Source organism: Polypterus senegalus, chromosome 5, assembly GCF_016835505.1.
Source record: "Polypterus senegalus isolate Bchr_013 chromosome 5, ASM1683550v1, whole genome shotgun sequence".
Taxonomy (NCBI): Eukaryota; Metazoa; Chordata; class Cladistia; order Polypteriformes; family Polypteridae; genus Polypterus; species Polypterus senegalus.
In genome coordinates, this window is record NC_053158.1 from 40,036,671 (window position 1) to 40,056,297 (window position 19,627).

The 19,627-nt window shown below is 38.0% G+C and overlaps 1 protein-coding gene across 1 annotated transcript in view; it reads left to right on the plus strand.

The window, feature by feature from the left end:
* Nucleotides 1-19,627, plus strand: part of LOC120529864 (lipoxygenase homology domain-containing protein 1-like) — a 419,576-nt gene that overhangs the window by 331,273 nt on the left and 68,676 nt on the right. Inside the window, exons 50-52 of the mRNA XM_039754083.1 lie at nt 11,886-11,945; nt 18,384-18,547; nt 19,094-19,316. Coding sequence (XP_039610017.1) covers nt 11,886-11,945; nt 18,384-18,547; nt 19,094-19,316 — 447 coding nt within the window. The remainder of the gene's footprint in view (nt 1-11,885; nt 11,946-18,383; nt 18,548-19,093; nt 19,317-19,627) is intronic.

Genomic DNA, 19,627 nt, shown 5'->3' on the forward strand with positions numbered 1-19,627 from the left:
CTAAAATGTTAGGCATAATCATCATCAAAACTCGCAAAGAAACACAAACTAAGTAGCAATTATCATTTCTCAAATCAAATAGAATGAAAAATAAAATTAAATTCAATATTATTATTCTTCTTTTCCCACTTCTACAGTATGTGGGGTTAATGCCCTTGATCAGCCTTGTGCATTCAGCTCTGTCCTGCACCTTCTCACCAGTTAAGATCTTTTCCTTCAAATCTTCTTTTGCTTTATCCATCCACCTCCACTTCAGCATCCCTTGCTTTCTCTTCTCCTGTACTTCCATTTTCATCACTCTTTTGCCTACATATTCATTGTTAAAATTAAATTCAATAAATAGTCATAAATCAGTTTTCTGAAATTCTATATTTGAATGAAAGAAGATATTTCTTCCATGTTTTTATTTCTTTTTAAAATGTTGAGGCAAGTTACAAAATGCAGTCAATGTTTAAAGCCCAGCATTCCAAATTTGTGATATGTGTATTGTGATGTATGGCTGGGGCCTTTCCCGCCCCTGGATGCCTTTATGGAAGGACCAGGGGCCTCATGTATAACGCCGTGCGTAGAATGCGCACTATAACATGGCGTAAGCACAAAAGCCGAAATGTGCTTATGCACGGAAAAATCCAGATGCAGGAATCTGTGCGTACTCCAACTTCCACGTTCTTTCGCTACATAAATCCCGCATCCCAGAATTACGCCTCTTTGAATATGCAAATCAATATAATTCGCCCTTAAGCTCAGCATTCTGTGAAAAGACAATGGGAAAAGCACGGGGGAAAATATAAGAATTTCAGCGAATACCAAATGGAGGCAAAGGAAAAACATACTATTTTTTTTAATTAAACAGAGGTATAATCAACAAAAGGAAGTTGAACGAGTGACATAGTGTGTTGGAGAAACTTGAAAGCTGACGTTCACAAAAGTCGTACGGTGCCGGAAATAAAAAAGAAATCACATATCAAAGCTGCCGTAAAAAGGCGAGTTGTAGCCCACTGTCTGAGTGTCATATTAAAGTTTATTAGGGGACAGAGAAAAAAAAGGCACACAGTGGGGAAAAAGCATGAAATGTCAACTTCAATCTCGAAATTTCCACTTTAATCACATAGTTTGTTTTGTCATTAAAATAGAACATCATAAACTTTATCTTAAAATCGTTTAATTAACCAGTTTCTCAAATCACATCGTAATTAAAGTAGCACATTAAATGCTTTGTTTTGTATGTGATCTTCTATGTGCTCTATGTGTGTCAATCACTACCTGCTTCTTAAACCAGTTCTCTTCCTCCAACTGGACACAGAATCCATTACATTCGTGATATTACAGCTCTCTAAATAACTATATGTATATGTGATATCATTTTTATGATAATAGTTAAAGCACGTTATTAAACATGGGTTTTACGGCGCAGTGATTGTGTGCGACCTTCGATGAAATTATTTATTGCAGCAGTACTCATGGGCGGCTCTAGGCAGAGAAAGAATCGGTGGCCCCTTCGCCCGTCAATGTCAATATGTTATCTTATGCACGGTGGATGGCCACATCCGTTGTGGACACTGCATAGCCGCCTCGTGCTCATGACACAAGCGTTTAACTTTTGTCGAAATTTGCCGCTGCGTTTTTAGCTGTGTCGTTATTTTCTCTTTCTGTTTTATATTCAACTAGCAAAATACCCGCGCTTCACAGCGGAGAAGTAGTGTGTTAAAGAAGCAATGAAAAAGAAAAGGAAACATTTTGAAAATAACGTAACATGATTGTCAATGTTATTGTTTTGTCACTGTTGTGAGTGATGAGTGTTGTTGTCATATATATATATATATATATATAAATATAAATATAAATATATATATATATTTACACACACACACAAACATATATATATACATATCTATACATATACACATACATATACATACACACATACATACACACACATATATACACACAAATACATATATATATATACATACACACACACATATATAAACATATATATACATATACATACATATCTACATATATACACACACAGCTATTTCAGATCAGTGCAATACGCTGTTTGTTAAAACGGATAACTCCGCTCTTACGTGCAAGTCTGCGTGGATATTATGAACTATCGATTTGTTCAAGTTCTATTTAAATTTTAAATAGAAGGAATTTTTATTTAGTCGACAGAAATATCTTTGGTAGGAATGGTAAAACAGACAGGAATATTATTCCTGAATAAATCAACTCAAACCTTAAACAACTTATAATATTTTGCTCTCCATAAAAATATATCCTGTCTAAATTATACAAGTTAGAAATAAAGTAAACATTAAAAGAACAAACATTCAAATTTCTTTACTCTTATGTAATTTTATATTTTATAAAAATAAACTTAGATTTTAAATATCCCAAAAGATTTTGCTCTCCATAAAAATATATCCTGTCAAAATTATACAAATTCAAATATGAACATGCTGCATAACAAAACCTAGAAATATAAATAAAATGTGTTCCTTTCAGCAATAACAAATCAAATCATTCAGTTGTCTTTGCTCATATGTCATTTTAGAGCTGGACGCCTGGCATCTTTTTGGCAACAGGTTCGTTTCTGTTTGGTGTGAGGTTCTGTGTTGTGGAGATTCTCAGGATGGATTGCAGGTGCTCATCAGTGAGGCGACTCCTGTGTGCTGTTTTGTTAGTCTTTATCACTGAGAAGAGCTTCTCACACAGATATGTGCTACCAAACATGCACAAGGTTCGAGCCGCATGTAGACGGACTTTTTGTTCTTCAAAGTCACCAAAGCGCCGTGCAAACTCAGTGCGCTCAGTTTATCAGCAAAGTGCGGATTTGGGAACACCGTAGTGACGACTTGGTTTAACATTACTTGGTAATAGGGAAAGTGGGGCAAGTGGTTGTGTCTCCCATAAAAGCAGCCTCAATTGAAATCACTTTGTGATTGTGCACGGGTAAAAACGTCCGCTGAAGTGTCAGATTCTTATTTAATTCTTCTGCTTTCTGTATCTTCTGCATTGCATTCAGGTCTTTCAGGTTACCCTGATGTTTTGTTTTATAGTGCCGTCTTAGATTAAATTCTGTAATTACAGCCACATTAGCTCCACAAATGAGACACACGGGTTCAGTAAACATATACTCAGCCTCCCATCGGTTTTAAAGGCTCTATTTTCAGAATCAACTTTTCTCTTCAGCATCGTGTGAGCTAGCTTCGCAATAACTTGCAGCATCTTAAGGTAGACTTGATTAACGCGTAACTGTTCGGCAAGGCAGCTGAAGCGCTGCATTATGGGATCTGTAGTTTATTGTGTTACCAGCGCTTCATATACCCGGACTTTAATAACAATAATACAGTATATAAAATGATCTCGCGGGCGGATATAATTACGCCGGGCGGATGTGGCCCGCCCCTTGAGTTTGACACATATGGACTAAATAGAACTTGAAAAGATATATTTTTCAAATGTGATCGCAATTCAGATAGAGTTGACGCAAGACTACAGCCTGCATGCCTCAATAAGTCATCCTCCCTTGCCCTTACTTTTTACCGTTCATCTAATGAATACACTGAGTATGGCTTTACCAAAACAATCATTGATGGCGAATAAAGTATCCATTATTCGAGTATGTAGATCGGGTTATATATATATACATATATATATACCCGCGTATCGCAGCAGAGAAGTAGTGTGTTAAAAAAGCTAGAAAAAGAAAAGGGAACATTTTAAAAATAACGTAACATGACTGTCAATATACAGTATTTGTTTTGTGAGTGTTACTGAGTGTTGCTGTCATCAAGGATTTGATTATCATTATTTCTTTCAATCAGGTTCGTATTTGTAGGATGTGTTGTGTTCAAGTTACATTCCGTGTTTGTCAATCGCTGTAAAGATGACAGGTTTCATTCATCGATTCGTTTCTTACTGCATCAATAAACAGCTCGTCTTCTTCTTTATCTGAGACCTGACACACTGCATGCACGGGTTTTTTTTACACTGTCTTCCTTTAGCGGGACATTGACTTTTTCCAACGTGTGCTTTGTTTCCGCAGTAGTTGGATTTATGAATATGCTTGTATGTATGAGACGCTTCATATTTTTTGCTGCCTTTTCAATTGTGTAATTCGGTTTTTGTTCAGCGCTCTTTGGAACTGTTGCGTCAGTTCACGTGAGCCGCTCGGTGTACATGCATCGAAGGTTCCCAGCTGTGCTGGTGCCATCTCGTGCTATGTCCATGGCTGTATTTAATGTTACCTTAGTCCTGGCACTTAAAACTTTCTCTCGCAGTTTCGCTGAGTTTGTGTCAAACACCACCCTGACCATCTCATCTTCCTCTCCATAAGCACAGTCCTTCACCCGTGAATATTTACCCGTGGCAGTTTGCTATTGGATTGCCGCTGACGGACGGCCTTATATGGGCAGGCACTAAATTACAAACGCCAGCGCAGCCTGTCTATGAACTTAATTTAAAGTGTAGGTTTACATCGTGCTTTGTTTCCGAAGTAGCAGAACTCATGAATATGGTTGTATATGTCACTCGCTTGCTTCTTATTGTTTCGCTGCCTTCTCAATTATATAATGCATGTTTTCTTCAGCGCTTTTTGAGGTCTTCCTGGTTTTCTATGTACTGCGTGATTACGTGGGAGGCGTGATGATGTCACACTAAACTCCGCCCCCACGGCGTTGAAGCTCATCTCCATTACAGTAAATGGAGAAAAACTGCTTCCAGTTATGACCATTACGCGAAGAATTTCGATATAAAACCTGCCCAACTTTTGTAAGGAAGCTGTAAGGAATGAACCTGCCAAATTTCAGCCTTCCACCCACACGGGAAGTTGGAGAATTAGTGATGAGTGAGTGAGTGAGTGAGTGAGTGAGTGAGTGAGGGCTTTGCCTTTTATTAGTATAGATATATATTGGCGTGGTCACCCCTGCAGTCCTTGCTTTTCTTTCTCCAAGTAACCGATCGCCACGCAATCAGCTCTGTAATAGATGTTAAGCCACCTGTAAGCTTAGAGTGCTGATTCTTCAAAAGGTTTAAGGAACATTGAACTATCTTCGTAGTACACGTTTAATTATTCTATCCTTCATGCCAGTCCCAGTGATGAATATAGATTATTTAAATGAAATTAAAGTATTATCTGTATAATATTATAATCATATTTTGTTGCATTTTGTCTTTAAAATGATATCGTCATCATATGTAAATACGCGCTTTATAAAGTGGCTCAGGTTGTGCGATATTACAATTGTAGTGCAAGTTTACAGTGGGGTGATTGTACTTATAAGTACAAACAGTTCTACAAGGAGCACTTGATTGAGTGCGTTTAAAGTTCTTGGGATGAAACTGTTTCTGAACCGCGAGGTCCGTACAGGAAAGGCTTTGAAACGTTTTGAAGTAGCTGAGGTAGTGTGTGCTTGAAGCTGTATACCGATAATTCTCTTTCCGATCAGCTGCTGCTGTGATTCACACTCAGATACAGTGATATAAATTCTCTGAGTGGTGCAGTGAGAGTAATATGGAAAAAGATGATCCGCTGTGGCAACTCTTAACGGGAGCAGCTGAAAGAAGAAGAAGAAGGTTCAATTAGAGTAACAACGCTAAAGCAGTTATGGTATTTGGAATACTATGGGTATTCCCTGGACCATTATATTGTTACAAGTTAATTACAATCAGATGCATTACACTAATAAACAATATGCGGTTAGTTTCAGTGTATTTATAGAGCTGTGTTAGGAAAATAAGGAGTAACCACACAGGAACAGTAGCATTGCTTTGATGCTGGGTGCTGCCAGTCTGCAAAACCGAGCGGAGAACTTGCGTATGACAAGGTATGAGGTACCGTGGAAAAGTGTGTGGCTTTACGCCAAGTGTAGGTTTTATACATCGCGATTTGAACGTGGAAAAGTTCTTACACAACATTTCTGTGCATACGCACCGTTTATACATGAGGCCCCAGGAGAGTGACGATACCTCCCCCGGGACATGAGAGGGCAACCCCGCTGGTTTGTATCGGGGTCACGGGGATGGAGCTGTGGCCACCGGCGGGGGCGCCTGGACAGTGGTAGAGCCCTGGGCTGCAGCACTTCTGCCACACCCAGAAGTACGGCCAGAAGAGGATCTGGGTGCACCGGGTGTACTTCCGGGTGCCCATGCAGCACTTCCACCACACCAGGAAGTGCTGCCGGATGATCATCAAAGGGCACCTGGAGCACTTCCGGGGGCAACTTAAAAGGAGCTGCCACACTCCACTCAGGGAGCCAGAATCAGGAGGTGGAGGACAGAGCTTGCAAGGAGAGGAGTGAAGGTGGCAGAAGAATAGAGAGGAAGAGAGAGAAGAAGGGACTGAGCTATGTGTGGTGATTTGTGTATTGTGTGCCAGAAAAGGAAAAGAAAATGAAAAGCGTGTGTGCTTTGGGACTTCTGTGTTCTGTCTGTCTGTCTGTGTCGAGGCTCATTTTACCACAGTATATATCCACGTATATGTCCACCTCAGGCAGACTGTTAAAGCTTGTTCTTTTGACATCTTTTCTATTCTACCAACAAACCTTTTGGTGGCACTGTGAACCTACAGAGGGACACAAGTGTCAACAGCTGTGGGATTTTATCAATCATTAAATCGTAATAATAATAATAAAAAATAGAAAACTGTCACATAACTGAGATACAACTACTAATAATACATCAGAACATTCATAATGAATAAAGCATTTCTCACTGTTTAAATAACCATATTAATATTATCATTAACTGCTAAATTTGCCTTTACAGCAGTATGTATAGTAAATATAAGAAGGGCACTACTTGTTATAACAAGGTACTATACTGTGTGCTGTTAATGTTTAAATTAATTAAGAAAATAATTCAGTCTATTCATTCACATTGCATTTGTTCGTTATTTACATAACAGCCTATGAATTATTTATACTGTTTACCGTTTAGATCTTTTTATTGGGGTCTATGACCTCAAGTGGACTAATTGAGACTTTGAAATGTAAACATTTCTTTAAGGTGAATCAGTCAAGAAGTCGCTACTTAGAAATTTATTTGAACATTAAAACATCCTGCTGCAGTACTGGCATCTTAGCCTAAAGGCAGAATTAATTCAGAAGACCGACTTTTTCTTGTGAAAGCACTAAGGTCAGCACTTTTACTTGGTGTTCTTGAGCTGAGGAGTGTACAGGTTGTGCATCTCATGAGCTGAAACGTGAAATGCTCAGACAATTCCTATTGACACTGGAAATCAGCTTAGAATTGGAGTGATCGAGAACTTGGTTTCCCAGTACTCTCTTTGTACACAAGTCTAATTCAGATTGTGGTAGCCTCAACTCAATGCCTCCATTCTTAAATTTGCTCTACCTAATCCAGTTCACGTGCTCTGGTTGGAGTCTTTCCCAGCAACAATGAGCACAAGGTAGGAACTCCCTATCACTCCCTGATATTGTGCCAAGTCAGAATCACCAGTCAACTTAACCAGCATGACATGTGATATGAAAGGAAAACCAAAGTACTCAGAGAGAAAACCAAAATAATATGAGAAATAAAATGTGCAACCTGCACTCAGACATTGAGTAGGCCAGGTTTAGAACCAGGATAATGTGAGGTCTGCCATGTGTAGACATCATCTACAGCTTTGTGCTGCTTAGTGCCCTGAAGTTCTCGCTTCGATCTTTGTGCTATGTGAAAAGTACAGAAAGATAATTTTAGCATAGGGGAAGTCTGTCTGTGTGTCAAGGGGTTTTTGGTGAGAGGTATAGAGTGGAGTACATGCTGAGCATGATGTTTAAGCTGAGCATGGCTCATCACCTTCAAATTCCTATATATGGTAACTCAAGGGGTTGGTGGTAGGATTGCCACTTCAGCCACTTTAAAAAAAAACTGACACTGTGCAGTGTGGTGCTAAGGTGTCACCCATTGCACGGCTGTACTCGGATTCCAGTCCAGGTGGTTCATCGTGTGGTGGGTGCGGCAATGCACTGTAGTCAGAGCATGCTCTCGACCTAGATGGGCATTAAAAGATCTTTTCTATGGTAAGCATGTCTAATTTAAAGTGAAAAGGACAGAGGTCTCTTCCGTCAGCTACAGTATAAAGTATGTGGCTGACGGTCGGTCCTGCTAGCCACTATTTTTGTTTTGTACCTTCCCCCACCATGACCTATCATCTAAGGGGTAAGAAGCAAAAGCTTTAGATTTGTCAAAAATTTTGATCTCCGGTTTTTGACTGATTTTAATGTTTTAGGGTCCCCTGATACCAAAAACATTGATATCTTGGAGATGGGTGTGTGTCTGACTGTCTGTTTGTGTTTGTCCTTGTGTCACAGTTTCTTAAGGATGATCTAGAGCTAAAAGGGATGGATGGAAAAATACCAAACTTAAAACTTAAGCCTGTTATGAGATGACAATGTGCTAATTAGTTTTTGAGCCAAATCGTGCAAGAGAAGGAGGCACTCTAGTGGAACCCTCAAATACCGTAATTCTGCAATTAATTATGAATTCTTGTCGAAGAAGATTGTAGTGTCCTATTTTATGATCAGAAAGGTCAGCATCAGAGCGGTAAATAATTACTGAAATATTATACAAAAGTTTGGATAACTTGGTTCCTAGGGTGCAAAACCTACTGACACTCACGTCCGAATTTTTGATAAAGGTATCTTTGTTTTCCTTTTATTTCTTGTTTTATAAATTTTCTAATCATTAATACTGAGTACAAGCAATGTAACCCATACCATATTAATGGCAAAGAGTTAATGGAGAGAACCAAGGAACATGGCTCAAGGTTATTTAATTATCAATTAATCCATTTATTTATTTTATGAGTTCCTTTAATTCCAGTCATTATCACAGGTAGCCAAAGCTTTTCCATAACACTTTAAGAGTCAAGACACAAACCTCACTCTATAAGAGTCACCAGTCTATCAAAGACACCATCTACATGCACATAGTCTCACTCACACTGATCCAATTTAGTCATCAGTTGACTTACTGCACAGGCCATTTGTGGGTTTTTCTCCAGGTACTCTCAAATCTCTCACATCCAAAGACCCAGATAAAGAATACACTCCACTAACATAGTGTTTGGGCTATTATTGCTCTCCAGCTTCCTGGGCTGTGAGGCAACAGCAATAATTACTGTGCCACCAACTATTAACTCATACTGTATATTTGTATGTCATTTTATAAAAATATGTTGTTCCGAGTAGCTAAAAGTAAACACAAAAGACCTGTAAGAGAGAGAGTAATGTGAGCGTACAGCAAACACCTAAACCCCTTAACACTCAGGGACTAGACTGATACACATCTTCCCATTCAACTAGGTCATGTCTTTATATTTATTATTTTATTTATTATCATACCATTACTTTCTTCTTACTTCCAGTGTCATGTTTACGGCTGTTCGATATATTCTTGGCTCACACTGCTTTTTTGTACCTTTCGATATCATAAATGTACTGGTCGGCACTACAGTGTCTTCGTTTGCACCACTGTCTGCCTTTGCACAGTCCGGTAATGTTTGCACATGCTTGCACACATGCACTTTATATTAAAATGTGTAGTTTTTTTCTGAAGTCCTGTCTTCTGTGTAGCACCTGGAGGACCATTGTTTTGTTTCACTGTTTACTGTACTAACTGCATATGGTTGAAATGACAATAAAAAGATACTACTACTACTACAGTAGACACTCCAGTTGACTACAAGCTCATTAAATGATTGCTCTGGACTCCAAGTATCACCAGAGAGGATGAGTAATTTAATTTGTGACAATATATGAGTATCAGTGATTCAAGAGAGCCTCAGAGTATCAGAACAGAGTCGCTTCTCCTCTAGATTGAGAAGTACCAATTGAGGTAGTTTGGGCACGTCATGAGGATACCCCCAGGAAGCTCCTCCTAAAGCTGATGGACCAGGAAAAGCAGTTTCAGAAAATGAGATGAGAAGAGATTGTCAATTTTGTCTTCAAAATGCCCAGCATATCCACTCCTACAATGAGCCTCTGGCAACGAATTCAATGGTTGAATAAACTTGTAAGTGATCACCAAGGTTTTATAGTACCATTTCTTCAGCTTTACCTTGGTCACCTTTGTGTTAAAAAGAAAACTTAACCCTTCCCTACTCGCACCACTTCTCTTTTTCATAAGTACTAAACGTGTTATACTTTATGCACCCATGTCAAAATGGCTATTTATATGCACGCTGTGAAGTTGTAATATAAAATATTGTAATTATTTTAAATGGTACGTGTTTTTAATATAATTTAATGCCATATTACGGAATAATAAGTCTAGGACTATCTGAAAATTAACCTGATCCACTTCTCCAGTGTGCATTCATCACTGGTCACACTTTCATTTACTGCATGATTTGCACATGTATCACATTTCACTCCAGTTATTGAATGTTCTTTACAGACAAAGTCACTGCAAAAAGAACATCTCATCTCTGTCTAACATATGTAAGTACAATCACAGTGTACCAAATGGACCATGTGGAACTTGTGATTTTGTATCCACTCATAAACTCAGTTGGGGGCACATTGGAGGGAATCCTTTGCGACAGTGTACTTGTGGTCAATCAAGCTGAGGATAAAATGACGTTGGACAAAAATAACTGATATTGGAGTACAAAAAACACCAGCGTGAGTAGTTAAGGGTTAATCATGTTGATCTCATTTATACATTTCAGATCTTAAAACACATCTTTCATACTTTCATCTTACCGTGGTTTGTTCTATCTATCTATCTATCTATCTATCTATCTATCTATCTATCTATCTATCTATCTATCTATCTATCTATCTATCTATCTATCTAGAGTTGAAGCCAAGTGAGAAAGATTATGCAAACTCAACAGAGCCAGTGACTGGGCTGCTTCTCAAACTCCTGTCCCTCAAGATGTGAATCATCAGCACTATCTGCTACTCTTTAGTGCCCTACTTTTATTGCTATTAAATTCTCATAAAACTACTTTCTCTAGCTTATTATAGTTCTCTGTAGTGAACTGACCTTTAACCATCTCCATTATCAGTGTTCTTAATGTGATAAACCCCACTTTTTTACCTCCATTGTGAATTCTAGTTCTCCTTTGTCTCTTAGGTTTCTGTATCATTAAAATGTAATTGTGTATTTCAGCTGCTGTCCACAGTGCACCTCTGTCTAGCACATGTGGCTGAACTGTCAGTACATTTTATGCATGTAAGTGTTATTCTGCTTTGTAGTCAATTTACTAATCATTCCCACCTTTTGGAAGCAGCAGTGCATAATCTTGGCTATTTAAATCAATGCATGTTTGGAAATATAATAAAGTGACATCCAAATCAACATGAGTTAATAATTTATGGCACAGTAACTAATGCCTCTGCCTGACAGCTCCAAGAGTCCCTGTCCAACAACTCCATTTGTGGAGATCGTACTTTATTTATGCACTGTTTGATACAGAAGGAACAATCAGGACTCACCATACAGGCAGTGAGATCTGAATGAACTACTGCTGCTTGCATCATACATAAAACCAAATCAATAATTACAAAAGAGTACACAAAAAGTTACATTTTTTGATATTCCTGCTGTATTTACTGATAAATCAGAAAAGTCCAAATAAGCTGGCTTTTTGTAGGAAGACCTATGTTTTTATTAATAAACAAAGCTGAGTTATTTCAGATAGATAATGTCCCACATCACTTGTTTAGTTGTATCCTACAGGGCATGAAGAGCTTCATAAATAAAACTGAAGAGCTCTTTCGGCAAGTCCCTGAGGGCAAATTAAACACTCAGTTGCTATGAATACTTGTCTGTTTCTGTATTTGTATTCTTTTCAGACTGAATAATTTCTCATTGAAGTGGGTTTGTTTAGTAAAACATGCTTTCTTGTTACATTTTCCAATTAGCATTTCAAGACAAGCCTAGCATGACAGGCCTACCTCTTGGGAGCCAGCACATAAATTCACGTAAGTATTTTGCCAATCTGAGACTCTGCCTTTTCTCTCTTTAGATATCTTTGCATTATCACTAGGGATAGATAGCCCTGCTACACCCTCAGACAGACCATTTGGTGCATACTGTTTGCTTCTAGCCACGTCTTCCGCTTGCTGTTGCTTGACAACTGCAATTATTAGGCAGACAACTGAAGACACGATTGTTATTTTCTGGTAAATTAAAGCAGATTGTTTAGCTTGTTTAATGTAGTCTTTGATGTTCTTTCAAATTCTTGTCTTTTTGATGTTCAGCCTAGAGTTAGACTTTTTTTTTTTGCAATTTTGTCTGTATGGAGTTGTTAAGTTTCAGATATTTTAACTGTATTTTTGACCATGTAACTGCCTACAGTAATAGTGCTTTTCTTATCCTAAAGACTTGATGTCAAATTTTTGAAGTTGGCCATGTCTCCTTGACCTCTGAAATGCAAATTCATCCTTTAATCACATGTCATGCCATTTAGCCATTTAGTGCAACACTCTCAAATTAGCCCATATGCTCACAACCTGAGGAGAGTTAATATTGATTGTGTGAGATGTGCCGAAGTGTTGACATTTACAGGCAACAACCTGAGTCTTAACCTCCAATAATCTGTCTGTACAGGTTTTCAAGAATCGGAAGCCTAAGATCTATAATATGTTCCATTTTTTCCAAAGCTCCATTTGATGGTATTACTTTGCTTACATTGTACTTCCCAGATTGTGTACTTATAACAATTTCAAAACAATGGTATTGACAAATCATTAAAAAACCTGTATTAGACAGCTAGAAAGTACTTTATTTGCTATTATAATATAAAATTACTGTGCCTTACAGGTTGTTATTGTATAACACATTTTGAATGTACTACAGTTTTACTCATTGCTAAGGAATACAATTACTGTACAAAATACGGCCCATTGCAGGGTGAAATAGAGAAATATTAGCTCTCATTTCATTATGTTTTCAATGTTTTTGTAAAGGTTTGGTAAAATTCATATAGCGCACTCATTAAGTATACATCATACAGTGAATTCAGAAATTATCCAGACTCCTTCACTTTCAAAGTGACATTTCCATAAATATTTGCAAATTTATTAAAAAATCAAAAACTGAAATCTCTCATTTCTGCAGGTATTCAGACAATTTGCAGTGGCACTCCAAATTGTGTTCAGGTGCATCCTGTTTGGTTTATTTCTCCTTAAGATGTATCTAAAACTTGACTGGAATCAACTGAAATTGAATTGATTAGACATCATTTAGAAAGGCACACACCTGTGTATATGAGGTCCCACAACTGGAGCTTCTGTACAAAGCCATGCCACAAGACAAGAAGTCCAAGGAATTCTCTGTAGACCTGCACAATCAAATTATGATGAGGTATAGATCAGGGAATTAATCGGGCAAGATGAGCCTTAGTCAATGAAGTGACCAAGATAACAATGATCGTACTAACAGAGTTTCAGTAAGCCTGTTCTAAGATGGGAGAACCTGTTGGAAGAATGGCAATCTCAATTCATCATTCAAGCATTTATGGTAGAGTTGCTAGATGGAAGCCATTCTTGAGTAAAAGGCATATGACAACCCACTTGCCAAAACGGAATTTAATGATCAGCTAAACTGAAAACATTCAACTATTTTTGGCAGACCCCAAGCAAAAACCAGGCAATACTCATTATCTGTGCATGGTCATGGCAACACCATGCTATGGGAGTGTTTCTAGGTGCCAGGGACAAGGAAACTATTCAGAATTGAGTAGAGGATGAATGCCGTCAAATATAGAGATGTGCTTGAATACAAAACTGCTCCAGAGTGCATGTGACTTCAGACTGGGGTGACGATTCACCTTTCAGCATGTTGATGACCCAAAGCATACAGCCAAGACAATGCTGGAGTGGCTTTGGGACAAGTCTCTGACTGTCCTTGAGTGGCTCAGCCAAAGTCCAGACATAAACCGCACAGAACATCTGTGGAGAGACCTGAAGATGGCAGTTTACAGACACTGCATGATCCATCCAGTCTAATGATGCTTGAGAGGATCTTCTATGCAGAATAAGATAAACTGCCCAAATCCAGGTGTGCATTTGCTGCCAAAGGGGTTTCTACAAAGTACTAAATGAAGGGTCTGAATGCTGGGAATGAAACCTTTCTGAAAACACATTTTCCCATTGACATTATGGGTTATTGAATGTAGATTGATGGGAAAAAGAGTAAATGTATCCATTTAAATTTAAATCTACAACACAACAGAGCGTGCAGAAAGTGAGGGGGGTCTGAGTGAGTACTTTCCGAATCCACAATATACAGAATAATCATAGTTGGTCATCCCTTTCTGATTCCAAAATTTCTTCCAAGATGGATGTCAAAAAGTTTTTGGTTAATGAAAAAGGTTCATATTTACAAAACTTTTCAAGTATTGTGCAGCTGAACGGAGCAGAAATACATTAACAGTCGGCATTAAAATTAGGCCCCCTATGATTTATTTTTCACATGTATTTGTACCTTATATAATTATGAAGTACAGAAACACCAGTAACTGCTGAGAAGACAATAGAAAAATCCATCTTCAGAATAATAGGTTAATTTAATTGCAAAGAAAAATACATTGCATCTCATGCCACTGGGAGATCTGTTCTCAGGAAGATTCAAGCATGCTAATCCTTGAATTGCGAATGCCACTTATGAAAATATGTGCAATCACAGAGTAGTGTCTTGAAGCAAAATGGAAAATCGAGCTGAATGATGTACTGTATTTCAGAACAGCTACACTCTTTAAATGAAGGCAAAGGTAACTGTAAAAAGACATTTGTGACAGTCCAATCTTTGGGATCCTTTCTTTTGCAGCAAGCCACATGGATGATGGAGAAAACAATGGATTAAAAAAGTAAAGGAAAGCAAATGTGATTGAAATCCAGGTCACACAAAGCTGAAAGTCCAGAGCATTCATTAGTTCAGAAAGTTAATTTGATAACTAATAACAGTTGATTACTACAGCTGCCATGTAGTATAAACAAAATAAAAAAGACAACTTAAAATTGCAACACCAAAAAAAATTAAAAGATAAAATTGACACCATAACACAAAATTGGGGTTGTACAAAACCACATGAAATTAATCAACGCTTAAAATAGAAATGAATGTTTCAAACGGGTGTGTTTAATTGTTGTAACAAAGATAGCCAAGAGACCCACCATATAATATGCCCTGGCTGCAAATGGGCATTTTTTGGTGAGTTGTGTCAAGGTTGAAATCCAAAACAGAATTGATTTTAGTTTGATAAGATGGCGGCTTTAAAGGCCATGAGAGGAGGTGACGTCATCTGGACCAGAACCAGAAGTGATGTTGTCGAGACCAGAGGTGATGTCATCCATAGCGCCAGAACCGGAAGTGATGTCTTCGGTGCCAGAAGTGGCATCATCAATACCGCCAGCACCTAGTGGAATTTCCCGTGGATAGTCTGAAGAGGACAGAAAGAGAAAGTTATTGCAGCTCACCCCCTGGTCTGGCGTGGTACTACTATTACTTAGGCCCTCTAGCTGCCTCCCAATCACACATGTGTGACACCATCTTATTGCCAAAATGTTGTTTTTTTATTGAGACTTATTTAACTCCACGCATGGATGCAGACAGAGATGATAAGAGTCTCAGAAATTGCCTTTGGCCTTCACACAAGCTGCATCCTTTTGAAGATATGAATGCTGCTCAAAGTGGAAAAAAATCATTAGCCATTAAAGACAGGGCAGACTTTCCAGAAGGTGAAGGAAAGTTTAAAAAATGCAGACTGCGCAAGACTAAGACCAAAAATGCTTGACTACAGAATTTCTGTACAAGTAAGGTGCCCACATATCATTAGCTAAGCCAGTAGTTCTTGTGCGTGTCTCGGGGTGGTGGTGGTTCTTGTTTGTTATTACAGTTCCGTTTTTCTTAGACTTCTGTAAAGTCTTAACTTCCCTTTGGGGAGAAATACATTATCAATTATCTGTAAAGCAAGTGATTAACATTAAAATGGGTCCCAGGTGACACCATATGCCATCACTAGCCAATGTTGGACAAGAGAGGTGATGTTACACATAGGAAATAACAAAGAGTGACACCTGCAAAGAATCACTGATATCTATTTCTAATTATACAAAAAAAATCTTTAAAATTATATATGCCTTTTTCATTCAAACATTTTTTTAATTTCTACTATTTGATACCCTGCTTATTCTTCCTGTTTAGTTAATTAACCGTAAGCAGGCTTTAGTGGGTATTTAATTTATTAAGAATCACGGAAAGCTACCCTTTAGTAAAAAGTGAAACAGACCTATTTCAGTTGACATACAGCTTCGTAAAATTAACCTAAAAAATACATTTGCAGGTGTCATGTGCATGTGCATTGGGATAAGCTTAAAGGTTCTTACGGCTCTTCCTCCTTCTGCAGATTGGAAGTTTGACGGCTTTACCACCCTTGACGTCACTTGCAGTGTCGGGGCACCTGGTCCCACCTCTTCCTGCTGAAAGTCTTTTTCACTAAAAGTTCTGCCATCTTGAAGGAGTCAATTTTGAGACTTGCATCTGTGAAGACGTTTCTTTTTTTTTTTTTCAACACATATATAACCCGCATTTTCCTTCAATTATATGAGGTTTGCCTGTGGGTGCCACAACATGATTGAACAGAAAGATCACTAATTTTGCGGACATCTTAAGCATTTTGTGTTGAAAACAATTACTTGTGCTCCTCAAAGCCACATTCTCACTTCCAGTATTTCCTGTGTTATTTTCTGCGGCTGCACAAAGCATTTCATGCGTAGCACACCAGTAAAATCACTTCTATTAATGCCACTGGTTAAAATCGCTGCAGAAAAATGCAGTATGTTTTTTAAAAATTTTACATCCAGCTTAATTTTTCATATGAAAACACACACTAATGCGCATGTTATTTGTTTTCTCCACAAAAAAACTCATTAAACAGAATGTCACTGCTGCCAAAACCCACCAAACACATCACCAGCAACCACCTTATGTGAAGAAATTCACATTTGGAGCATTATTTATTTATTTATTTATTTTGATTTTTTCACTGTATATCTTTATTTAAATCTGAATGACAGGAAGAATTAATGGATGAAAACCAGTACATTAAAGAAAAACATAAACTGTTTTGACAAGAATTAAAATAAAATAAAACCTAATGCGACGGCACCTACCTGTCCCTGCACACCACCCCATAACACAAGACAACCCAACTCAATCCTATACAACCAAACCAAACCTAACCTAACACTGTGTGGTCACTCTAGTGAAGAAGGGTCAATGAAACCAGAATACTTTGGGGTACTGTTTACTAATAAAGTCCAAAACAAAAACAATGCTCAATGGTGTGGAAAATAACAACAAAAGTAAGTACTGTGTAGCCAAGTAGTGTCTAAATATTTTGGCTCTGCCAATAGGTCCTCTTCTTAGATCTTCACTGTGATTAATGACGCCTTTTTCCAGGTGGTCATTCCTTTGAAGCTCTGGGACTGTAAGTGGGGGTAGGGGTCAGTTTCCCTCACTGGGCACTTTCTCAAGACTGTGAAAGAAGAAAATAAGAATGTTATTGGCAGATCCCCCTTTCAGCCCCCCTCACATACCTGGGAAGAGCTTGGATGGTGATCCTCAGATGTACATTCGTGACTCCTGCCACATTCAAATTGACAACAACAAATAAAGGAGTCCATGAGGACCAGCAAGCACGGTAACAGCATATCACCAACCCTATTATGAAGAAGAAACCCTAAGGATCAGGGCTGCAGCCAGGACAAGGTGGCATCTGTGCTTGGACCATCCATACCATATCAGTTTAGTCCAGATGCCCAATTGATTTTCACTGCTGACATATTCCCAATAGATCAGATTATAAAATGAAGACTTCCAGATGGAAAGAGGAAAGACATCACAAGATTTCCAGCGAGAGGCAAGAGCAACGTTCCCAAGGTTTATCCCTAACATAAATAGCTTCTGTTGGATGACAGACAAATGAAGTGAGGCACACTCTAGGAGTAGAAAAATGTGGAGAAGCAAGGCAAGGGGATGTTGAAAGAAAGAAAGAAAGAAAGAAAGAAAGACGCCTAAAGCAAAAATGCAGAAGGGCAGTCCCAAAACATATACAGTACATTAATGTACCTCTGGTGTTCAGGAAACAAAAGTGACAATTAGGATCAGACAACAATCCCCAGGCATGTCATTAATGGAGGCTGACATATAATCAGTGAGCAAATTTCATATGATTTTGTTGTAGATGGCATCCCATCTTTTGTTGACATCAAAAGAGTCTGGCTACTCTACCAATGACACATATTATGTGTAATGTTATTCTTAAGTAGTATAACATTTTAATGAAATTAACTTTTAGTTCCATTATCTTTCTATTATTTGTAGCAAATATGTATTTGTTTGGTTGTATTCTGTAGAAGGATTATGGAAGATAGACTTGGTTGAACACAAAAAAGAGACTGTAAAGACTTCAGAAGCAGCTTTGGACCTAACTATTGTTCTGTACGGGACACTGGGAAGATCAATGCCTTTCATTCTGAGTGGTGAACATCACAATGGCAACCAGAGAAGAACACATGAAGTGAGCAATTTATTTTAAAATATTACATGCAAGTGTAGTTAATGAAATTGTATTTCTTTGAAACATCCATGCAGCGACTCTGAAGTGCATAGATGAAATATCTTTCTATATAATATAATTTGCTGTGCTGTAAACCAATATGCTGTAGGGCAATCATTTAATTTATATTTATATTCCCTGAAATCGGAAGTGACTGATGTTATTTTTCTTCTTTATTAACAAGCACAACTACTGTATGAACGTATCTTTGGAGTACATACATACCTAATACTGCATATAGGATTAATTCATTATATTTACTCTGCCTTTTCACTATTTTAAATTTGTTCAAAATTAATTCACATTGATCTTTTTGTTTTTAATAAAAAGGACAATTTTAATTTGCATCCACTATAATGTTTAGCATGGCATATAATTACCATCAGCTATGTAAAATACTGAGCCTAGCACGATTTTAACTGAAATGAATCCTCTGTCACTTTGAGGAAGATAGTCTATTAAAATTATAAATAATGCATGTACATTTTACTCATGCCTCATTTGTAGATTAATGTTCCTGAAGACCTGGGTGAGCTGTTTAAAGTCCGTCTGGGATTCAGCAGTGCTCTGGATAGAGCAGCCGGAGTATCTCTCTACTCTTTTAAAATGCTGAATCCTCGCACGCTGGATTCATTTGTCTGCTGTGTGAATGAGTCACTGCCCCTAACTTCCAATGGGGACAGGTGGCTGGAAATCCCAGTGGAGTGGCCTTTAAAACCTGCTCTTCCACGTAAGTAGAAATCTGTCTGAAACACTCAATGTGTAGATTTTGGGAACATTTTAAAGTCATTTGGAATAAATTATCTTTACCGTAGGTTCTTATAAAATCATTACTACACTCAATTTGTCTGGCAAACCAAGGAGAGCTGCCAGAGTTTCAGCTTATTTCAGGAAATTCGTCCACAGCAGTGGAGCATTGATATATACTGCACATTAAATGTTGTGACTATAAAAAAAACAAAATTTGATAAAAAAGCTACTCTAAGGAGAAGGTTAGTTGTTAAGGGAGGTTTATAAAGTGACATTCTATATACTGTTCTC